Source organism: Megalops cyprinoides, chromosome 4 (genome assembly GCF_013368585.1).
Source record: "Megalops cyprinoides isolate fMegCyp1 chromosome 4, fMegCyp1.pri, whole genome shotgun sequence".
Lineage (NCBI taxonomy): Eukaryota > Metazoa > Chordata > Actinopteri > Elopiformes > Megalopidae > Megalops > Megalops cyprinoides.
The window spans coordinates 36,960,822-36,971,905 of record NC_050586.1 but is presented as its reverse complement, the minus strand read 5'-3'; the positions used below and the strand labels follow the sequence as shown (position 1 = coordinate 36,971,905).

At 39.6% G+C, this 11,084-nt stretch overlaps 1 protein-coding gene across 1 annotated transcript; it reads left to right on the top strand.

Moving 5' to 3' along the window:
- Positions 1–3,735: 3,735 nt before the first annotated feature.
- On the top strand, positions 3,736–9,644 carry LOC118776400 (betaine--homocysteine S-methyltransferase 1-like). Its single transcript, XM_036526736.1, has 8 exons — positions 3,736–3,801; positions 4,413–4,545; positions 5,247–5,359; positions 6,550–6,741; positions 7,035–7,182; positions 7,684–7,866; positions 7,988–8,216; positions 9,018–9,644. The coding sequence occupies exons 1-8, from the start codon at positions 3,778–3,780 to the stop codon at positions 9,097–9,099; spliced, it is 1,104 nt and encodes a 367-aa protein (XP_036382629.1). The 5' UTR covers positions 3,736–3,777; the 3' UTR covers positions 9,100–9,644.
- The last annotated feature ends 1,440 nt before the right edge of the window (positions 9,645–11,084 follow it).

Sequence of the window (11,084 nt, the reverse complement as noted above, 5' to 3'; positions counted from 1 at the left end):
GGAGGAGGGGGCTGACTGTACTAAGCCTTACATGTGTATGTTATCTGTTTCAACCTGTATGCTTGTCATCGGAGGAAAGTAGCAGATTTTCTCAATGGAGAAAGAAGTTAATCCCAACAATGCTGAGACAATGTTGCATGGAACCATGCCTGCCTACAACCAACCCTATATAGTTTGGTATATAATATTACACATAAGCTTTCCACCATACGAAAGGATTCTGGACAATGGAGAAGAAGAAACATATATGATCGAATAATTGCATGCCTACACTTCATTCTACAGTTGATGTATTAATTGCAGCCAATATTAACCCAGCAAAGTGCTTTTATACAGACAGTGTAATTTGTATCATAAACCTTTAATTGGTCAGTGTATCTGGAGATAACTCAAAAGGCAATAGTTACATGTATGGATACTGGAACTTCAGGAGGACATTAGAAATGATGCGTTGTTTTGAGCACAAAGGGAAATCAGATAAAGCTGTCTTTGTACTCTATTTTGCTCTGTGAGTACAATTCACAAAACCACTTATCAAGACTTGTTGAATATGGTCACTAAACCCACATATCCTTGACCATTGTTTTCACAGAGATATTCCGTCTAGTAACTCAATGTCTATTGAATATCATGGGGACTAAGAAGAATTGCAGCTTACCAGCTGTGAATTCTGCCTCTTTGAGCTCCTGCAACCATTTAAAACGTGTTTTTTTTTCTAGCATGCAGAATGACCACACACATCAGTGCTGAAAGTCAGGACACATGCTGAAATTGCAGTTGTAACCAGCAGTTTTTTTTTAAGGATTAAGAGTCTTTGGTTCACAGAAATTGTCATACTAATAACATGTTCATGTAGACATAACATAATTGTTATCATTATGAAGGTGCATAATTTAAGAACATAATACAAAATCACAATGGGATTAAGTGCTCCTTCTGCTGGCTGAATTCTTCCAAGGTCACGTACAAGCGCTCAAGCTGGACAGATGGCACCAAGCTGCAATAAGAGTATTAACTGAATTACAGACATAATAACATTAGAATTGTAAGGTCACCATCTACATACCATTTCTTATGATTTGCATTCATTCTTAATAATTTTGTGTCATTTAACATACCATAATAACAGTAATGGCAAGATACAACGCATGTGAAGGCAATTCATGTGTAACTTTTTTTTCTAGAGTGTGTGTATCTGGTGACATCTAGTGGATATGTTTCACATTCTCCTCTTTAGCTCCCACTTGTGGTAAAATGAACCGCTGTCCTCCACTCTTTGATTGACTAATAATAACTAATGCATTGATGCATTACAGCCAGTATTTTGTTTTCATAATAATAAACTTTAATCTGTTTTGCACATAATTGTTTTTAATTGTACAATGTACTGACAAAAGATGACAGTTTTAAGATGGAACTATTATAAAGAGTGTTTTTGCTATCCGTTGAGACTATGTGGTAGTCCTGTTTTAGCCAGTGAGCCAGCAAGGGTGTGTGTGTTTGTGTGTGTGTGTGTGTGTGTGTGTGTGTGTGTGTGTGTGTGTGTGTGTGTGTGTGTGTGTGTGTGTGTGCGTGTGTGCGTGTATGCATGTGCACTGATAAAAATGTGACACATTACATCAAATGTAAGAAATATGTTTTCATCAGAACATTAAAGCCTTTAAAAAAGAACAATTACCTTTAAATACCTAATGACTTGTGAAGACAAATGGGACAGATAGAAGTGACAGTGAAAATGGTCTGTGTGAATATGTTGGTTTTGAATCTTTGTCCAACCAGGTCATGCATAAAATTCTATCAAGTACAGAGAAAGGAGATGATCATAGCGTTCAACATATTCTACATCAATATTTCATTTTTCTTAAATGACTTAAATGCCTTAAATCTGCAGTTGCTGACATCATGCTGAGCCAGCTCATGCTGTTATCTCAAAAGGAGGAGATAAAGAGACCTTTACTGAGAGTAGTCTCATGTGAGGTGCAGCCCCTGACAGGTTCTAGAATGAACCAAATGATACAGCTCCAAGTGAGCTAGCTATGATTGTGAGCAAAAATTGTGTGTGTCCCATGAAATCGCAGAGGCAAACCACGAACATAAGCCAATGAGACACTTCCTCATGCATATATCTGGAAAGCTTGCAGGTGTAAACATCGAATTGATATGTTCTTCTCAAGCGTAGTGAAATACAACAGACCATTCTGAACAAACCAAGTGTCAAAAGACCCTTAGCTGCTAGACATCACAGCTGTGATAGCTGTGAAATTTCGTTTCAATTCAGTCGATTAAGGGAATTTCTTCAAAATCGCTTTTTGTTATCGTTTTCAATGAAGATTTTTCAGTTAATGGATTGAATTTCAATTTATTTCTTGAATTAACTGAACTTAAATGGAATTGACCCCAACTCTGCCATTTAAAGGTCATTTTTTCTATGCATGGTCTCATTCTCTGATGAGCGGCATGGCTGACACCAAAACAATGGTCTGAATACTATGCAGCCTCTTTTTCTTATGTTTAGATATGACTTATTGAATATTTTGACTGTCTCCTGCACTTAATATAGCATGAAATCAGTTGTACTTTAGTGTTGTAGATTCAGAATTGACCTTTATTCAGTGAAGTACAATAGAGCTGGATAAAAATTAACCACAATTGTGAATTATTTATTGTCACCTTTATACATTTACTATCAACTCAAGGACATTCCATTACTGAAATAATTCAAATAAGTGAACAAGTTAAAGACAACGTTTTAACTGTTGTGTCTTATATAATTTTTGTCCTGTGGTTATAGATCTTGGGTAAAATGACATAACACCACAGCATCATAAGCATGTATGATGCTGCTGGTAAAGGTGTCTCATGACTTAAATCACACTGGCATAATTAGATCAATGGGAGAGGCAGGCGATTTGGGGGTGTAACACTTGAAAGCTGCAATAAAGTAAATTCAAAAGTATCACTTTCCAGAGGAAATGAATGCATTCATGATAGTAATAATAGTGGCCACTAACCTGAGATACAAAGACCAGGTGGGTGAGAGATGGAATTGCAGGGTTGCGTAAGAGTAGGCTTTTACTGCATGTATAAATGTTTAAACAGGTCAGTAGAGTGGTCATATATCAGTCTCATATCATTTGGCAGAGAGAAATACAGGTTCATGTTCGAAGTCAGGGAAAAAGGACCATTTCTTTCTTTTTACCCTACATACTGTTGTAAACTACTCACTGTGCATATCAGTAATTTGAGGTTCATCTTTGGTATTGAGCTATAAATACTGTAGCTTAATCCTGCCACTTATACGTAAAAATAGAACTGAACAAATGCATAAAGGAAATAAATAAATATATAAATATATGAGATTGAGAGTGCTTATTAATACACACCCCAAAAGATATTTAACTATTCTAAATACCTCTATGCTATCGTTTCAGTTCCAGATTTCTGCACAGTTGGCATGTGACAAAACTTCATCTTTGATTAATAAAAAAAAAATCAAATTAAATCCAGATTTTGAGCCTTTCGTACTTTCCATACAATCTGCTCATCAACTGATTACAAAATAGTCTGAAAAATATACCCCGTCATAATTCATTCGACTTTTTCCTATGACAAGTTGCAGAAAGTAGACGTTGTAATGAACGGACGAAGGTCATTGGCTGACTTCCGGTGCACACCCCATCTCTCGCCGAATCGCTGCTTTAAAAATCAAGATCTGACAAATCAGAGTTCCTGTTGGATTGTGTGGTTAACGTTTCTTCCTCTCTCACAGTCTGGATAATGGCGCAAACTGTGAAGAAAAAGGTGGGAGTCTTGTTTGTGTAAAATTGACGTATGTAATGCATAAGTCTTCGTGTTGTTTGCGTGAACGATGGCAACTTTGTATATTACATTTTGCACTGGAACTATTCCCAGAATTGCACTGTCGCCACATATGAATTTGCTGTTTAAATATCCTGAATAATACAGATACTAATCAACGGGTGACGAACAGGTGATCTAAAACCACGCACTTCATCGTACTGAGCGCTGAAAGGACAGACGTCACCCACACCCACCCAGAGCTTTTGAATTATATAATTTTTCAGTATTTCTACATGCATATAAGTGTATTTCCTTAATGAATGTTAACAGGGACGTCGTTACGTCCGATCATTCGGGACTATAGCCCCGAATATTTTAAGCCTAGCCCCGAATATTTTCGCCCTGAATAGGGGGTGTGTATAGCAAAACAGACAGGCTCTGTAACAGAGCGGAACTTGACTTGCAGCGTCCGACTTAGCCCGGATCTTTTCAATAGCTAGAAACGTCCCTGAATGTTTAAATCACATTTAAATGCAGAAATGTCATTTATATGAGTCTGAACCTGGCCATGCAATACTAGCCTGAAACCTGTGGTCCTGTCCTCAAATTAGGGAATATTGGATCGCTTGGATGCAGGCGAGGTTGTCATTGGAGACGGGGGCTATGTCATGGCTCTTGAGAGGAGAGGCTACGTAAAGGCTGGACACTGGACGCCAGAGGCTGCAGTTGAACATCCAGAGGCAGGTGAGGTGACTAAAGGAAAAAGTAAAAAAAAAAAAATCAATAAGGCGAAAAACCACTGTGCAGCACCACTTTTTAAGGATTTACAGTTTACATATTCTGTAGTTAGCCTTGTGGATTTGTTTTGATTGGAGCATTTATAAGTTGGATAAATACCTTGCAGACAGATATAATCGCAATGTGCCAACCAGAATCTGCTCCTGCAACCTACAGGGGAACAATCAAGTGCGGAGATGACTACTCCACACCGCAGTGCATACCATTGTAATGTGCCACTGTTATGTTCATTGAATACTTGCACTTTAAATACAGAGTACTCAGTTTTAGTAGTTCAATTTTAGTAGTTTAGTAATTTAGTAGTAAACTTTTCATATCTCTGTATTATAGGACATTGAGTGCACGGGTGATCAGCACAGTTATTTCCTCCTAATAAACACTGTGTAACTGCTTTGTGCAGAAAGCTCACTCTTACACAGCTGTATAAAAGACTTTGGGGTTAGTCTAGCGAGATCAATTGATTGTCAGTGTGCACAGTGCGTTTCAAAAATGCAAGATGATCATGAAGTTGCGTTGAATTTACCTAGGCCTGTTACTTGCATAACATGAAGGTGGCCTTGATGTTCCCCTCATAGTTTTGTAACAGCTCAGAGATGACAAGCTGAAGAAGCTGAGGAATTCGAGTTTTCTCGTTCTGTCTTGTCCAGTTCGACAGCTCCACAGAGAATTCCTGAGGGCAGGGGCCAACGTCATGGAGACCTTCACCTTCTACTCCAGCGATGAGAAACTCAACATTTGTGGCAGCGTTGTGAACATCACCGTGAGTAGTCTAGGAAGGGGCTCAACATTCAAAACGCTGACCCTGAAACGGGCCCACAGTTCCAGCTTTGGATTTTCACTGTTGATTAAGCATTTAGTGTTATGCTGCCTGATGCTGGTGAGGTTCAGACCCAGTGTGTCATAAGTGAGCAGATGTGCCTGGACTGATATCCGTGTCTCTGTGTCTGTGCAGTGCACAGAAGCTTCAATACAGTGCTAAAACTGGTATCTTCTGTTTTTGAGAGTTTTTCTATAAATATCAATACAAAAGAACACAGATGGAAAATTTAATTGAGGGGTTGTCGTCTGTTTTCCCCTACAGTAGTGAGAAACCACTTCACCAAAGAATTCCTGGCATTTAAAAGTTGTCAGTGTTTTCGCGCTTGCCCAATGGCCCAACTGTCCCAGTACAGTAGTACTTTCTGTTGGAGTCAAGTTACGCGTCAGTATATGTCTGCAAACCATACCAGACTGCATATAGAGACCACACTACCACTCTTATGTAATGGTTGACATTTCATTGAGTGAGGCTGTAACATATTGTGACCTATTGTCCTCTAGTCTGGGTGGTCAAGACTACAGACTACACAATGTGAGCACTGCTTTAGTTTTCCTTTGTTTAAAAAGAATTTGGAATCCCTAATGTTTTTCCCCCATTTTTCTCCCCAAATCTGAATATATATTTTCGTAGATGCCTGTAGCAACAACGCCCACCACCAGCCCAGGAGGGTGAAACACCTGCTCTCCTCTGAGACACGTTATTGACTACCACTAATTGACCAGCAGGGGTCACTGTTAAGCTATCGAACAAGCACCAGGCTTTTGTACCCTTTCTTGTGTCCCTTGTAGAACAAAGCCAATTTTTGTTATGCTGCTGTAGGCTCCCAGTCATTGTCAGCTGATGACATAACTGGGATCACATTTTTGCACACTTGCAAACATCAGGTGCTTTTACTGCTTGATCCACTTGGAAGCCCCTCAGTTTTCCTTTTTAACAGGATTCACAAAATAAGAGAAATTATAAGCGTGACTTTAGTGGGTGTGAGGGAGGTCTGATGTGTCCTGATTTTATCCCCTTTCCTTTATAGGAACATCACCCTGTTGGTTAGCACAAGCTTGTTTTCTCTGTTCTAGGTATAATATTGTTCTTCCTCTGGTTATATAAGCTCACATGTCAATTATTTACCCTAGGGACAGCAAATCAATGAGGCTGCTTGTGACATCGCCAGAGAAGTGGCCAATGAGGGGGATGCCTTGGTTGCAGGCGCAGTCTCGCAGACTCCCTGCTATGTGAGCAATAAGAATGAAAATGAAGTGAAGGCCATCGTCAAGAAGCAGATGGATGTTTTTATTAAGAAGAATGTGGACTTTCTGATTGCTGAAGTATGTACAATTAATTAAAAAGATTAACTATGATTCAGCAGCATTTTGAATTTCACAATCTGTGTGTACTGTTGCCAGCTTAAATTGAATATTAATATGTGTGTAAATTCTCTTGCATGGTATTGCTAAAGGCTGTGCATGCAGTGAACAATTTACTGGTCCTTTGGCTTCCCGGTACAGAAAAAGGTCAAGCTTGGCCATCATTGAAAACTAGTAGTGGCATCTCTGGGTGTGATATTTAACGGATTATTTGTTCCCTTGACAATATCCTTTTTGACCTCTGACCTCTGCAGTTCTTTGAGCATGTGGAGGAGGCTGAGTGGGCTGTTCAGGTATTGAAGACTTCTGGGAAGCCAGTGGCGGCCACGCTGTGCATAGCGCCACAGGGAGACAGGAATGGAGTCCCTCCTGGAGACTGTGCTGTCGGACTGGTCAAAGCTGGTATGTTGTACCGATTTGACTGCAGTCAATGACTGATGCTTTTCAGAAGGAACGTCTATGGCAGTGGTATCATTAGTTTAACTTTTCACATGAAAGGGAGATCAGCATTTGTGAATGCAGTCTGTAAGTCAAGATCGACAGAGGTCATGTTTCTTGTTCTCTGAATGTAGGGGAAAAAAGACAAAACTGTGGAGTTGTGGGAATATCTTGCTTCTGTTTGGGTCCCATCAGTGTGGTCTTCTTACGTTCATGGCCAGAAAATACACAACATTAAGGCTTGTTAAAGCTGGAAAATTGAAGCATAGCTTTGGATGACACTCTTCATCCTTATTAACATTTTTGTCATGTCTTGCAAAACATTTGAGTTCAGTGGTTAGTGAAATTAAAAATGCGTACAAAGATAAAAAAAAAATGTAATGCTTGTTTAAATTTGTAACTCCTAATACTTAAGGACAAAGTGCATTGTAGTTAGATCTGTGCCTGGGATGGTGTGTGGTTCAGGTGCCCAGATCGTTGGGGTCAACTGCCATTTGGACCCCACGTGTGCTGTGAAGACCGTGAAGCTCATGAAGGAGGGCTTGGAGGCAGCCAATCTGAAAGCTCACCTGATGATCCAACCCCTTGGCTTCCATACCCCAGAATGTAATCACCGAGGGTACATTAGCCTCCCAGAATTCCCCTTTGGTAAGAAGGAAACCAGGGCTCATCAGTTTGAACTAAAAATCAATCATGCCTCAATTCTGAATTTATTGTGGACCAATTGGTGTATATCTCTGAGTAACATAAAACTGTAATTTCTTTGTAGCATTGGAAGCGAGAGCTATGAATAGATGGGACATGCAAAAATATGCCAGGGAAGCGTACAATGCTGGAATTCGCTATATTGGTGGCTGCTGTGGGTTCGAGCCCTACCACATCCGTGCTCTGGCAGAGGAGCTGGCACCTGAGAGGGGCTTTTTGCCCCCTGCTTCAGAGAAGCACGGAATGTGGGGTAGTGCCCTGGCAAGTCACCATAAGCCCTGGATCAATGCGAGGTGAGATCCCAGAATCCTTTGCACAGAGGGTTCCACACTGAAAATTCTAACCAAGGAGAGTTAACTCAGAATAAACTATGGTAGAGGTTGGCGGGAAAAAATAGCAAAAAATACATTTTGAGTATCAGTATGGTACAGGGAGGATATTAGTATGTGCATTGTGATTGAAGCCTTCTAAGTTTCACCTCTTTATTATCTTTAACAAACCTGTGGCTCCTGACCCACAGTTTGGTCAAAAATCATCCTTGCAGAATGTGCTGGTGGCTTTTGCCATTTCTTTTAAATGCTCACAGTTTGCCTTGTCCAAAGCATATCATGAAGATCCAGGGCAGTGATCTACCACAGAAAAGTAGATTCACACAAGTAAGCAAGTGTCGGTCAACTTAGTTCCGTCCTCCACTGCTATCTCATTGAGTGATCCAGACCACTTGTAAACTTTACTTTATTGGAATTTAGCAGATGCTCTTATCCAGAGCGATTTGCATCAGTTACAGTTTTTTTTTTTACAATGTTATCCATTTATACAGCTGGATATTTTACAGATGCAACTGTGGGTTAAGTGCCTTGCTCAAGGGTACAACAGCATTGTCCCAATGGGGCATCAAACCAGCAACCTTTCAGTTACAAGTTTACCTACTTAAGCTCTGTGCTACACTAAACCTCAGATCAAACCTGTGTACATCTGTGCTGCTCTTGATTTGAACTGAAACCCCCACTGTCAGTAAGGAATTTACCACTCTGTTGTTGACTGCTGTAACAGGTATGCATCTGAGCAAACATCTACCCTTTCTTTTCACCAAGGGCTACCCGTGACTACTGGGAGAACCTGCGACCTGCTTCAGGGCGGCCATTGTGTCCCTCCATGGCAATCCCTGCTGAGTGATGACTCGCTGTGAAATTCCTATTAAATGTGTGAATATGTTAATCGCTTCATTTGTTTCCTAACATGCACACATTCAGGTTTTAAAAATGGTTTCTGTTTTTAATTAAGTATGGAAATACTTTGTCTAAGATAATAAGCTAAGTGTGATGTAACATGCAAAAAGACATAACATGTTCACATTGTTTTGGAAATTGACACTGTCTAATGTGATTAACTCATTCATTCCTGTGTATTTGTGAATTCTGTCTACTTTACTCACTAGAGATTTGAAGTTATCATATTCATGAGACAGTAGATATCACAAAAGTACAAATTCTTACCCTAAAATAGCAGCATGTGTTAACTTGATTTAATGGCATTGCTTATTTGAAGTTATTTGTGCCTCACAAATGAAGTTAATGGCCAGATGTGTAAAAAGTAAGATCATGAGTTGGTATTTTGGACAATCATGTTCTGGTATTGTTGTCTACAACACAGGACTGTGCAAATAGTGTTGATAGCACTGACAACATGTGCCATCTCGTGGCCAAAATGACAACAATCAGAAAAAGCATATTAAATTTACTGCTGATGCTAGTAAAGGCTGAGAGCATTTTTTTTTCAATTTTTTTTATGCACTTTGGGAATATTGTATTGAAATTAGTGTTAACATGAACAGCCCCTCAGTATGTTTAGGTAAAATACAATATAATACAATTCAATACAACTGTTAGCATTCACTCCATCCCAGGGGCTGAACACACATCAAAGCAGTCAAACCCTGCATTGGATCGTCAGCGAGTTACATTGTGTGAGCCATTGAAGCACAGTGTTCTCGCTAAAGGAGACATGCTTTTCACTTGCCCTCAGCAGCACCTTTAACCAAGTGTTCCATACCTTGACATTACATCATTGGCATTTAGCAGGCGCTGTTATCCAGAGCGACTGACATCAGTTACAGTTTTTACAATGTTATATGCCATAAATGAAGGATATAGCATGTATGTAATACTGATTGTAATGGATAAATGAATAGGGCAGATACAGTGAAAAGAAAGATAGAAGCCCGTCACCCCCACCCACTACATAAACACACAGAATTATGGTCTGATGACAAACCTATTTTGCAGTTCGATTTGATTGGTAAAATTCCATTCAAAATCAAATCAAACAGTAAAAGTGGGTGTGTCATAACACCATAATTGTGTGCATATACGAGGAGGGATGGTGTTGTGGTGTTATGGAACAACAGTTTTTGGAGTTTGATTTAAATGGAAATTCAATGATTAGAGATTATTTTTTACACTTTGTACACACAGTGTGCACCCTCATAAGAGTAAGATAAGCTCACATTTTGTTTTTAACCTTTCTGTGGAAATTTAGCAACTGTACCCAACCATCCCAAGGCCCTTTCCCTTGGGCAAACTTCAACTTTTGTTTAAGTGCAAACTCCTCTCATTTCCAAAAACTTTTCCACAGTAAGTATATTGCACCAGCTCTGTCTTATGTGATCCTTTTTTTTATTATGAGATCTATTAAGTATTCCACTTTCCTGTATTTACCAACTTCTCCTATCACTACATGGTCCTGTTGCACCTTCCTCTAATGCAGGGCAAATTTTTCAAGTGATGTTTCACAAGGGTGCTGAAGAGAGCTTATACTATTTAGCTAACCAAATGAAGCACAGTAGAAAAAATCTTTCTAATGTGAATACTTTCTATAAACAAGTAATGAGCCCTACAGAGGAATAAACTTTACATAACACTTTTTTTCTCATTTCCATTGCTCCACGGTAATGCCACAAAAATCACTGGTTTGTTATTGAACAGAATCATGTTTTGGTGCTCGTACGTAATCGGGAAACGGGTAGAGTTTAAAGTTGTCGCGTTTTTGGCATCGGATTGGCTCCCGTGAGAGCGGTCCTAGTGCGGTCCAACTGCGGTTATACCGTTAACACAAGTCCCAGCATGCGCAACGTTCGCTACGTCACCACGTCGCGTTACCCC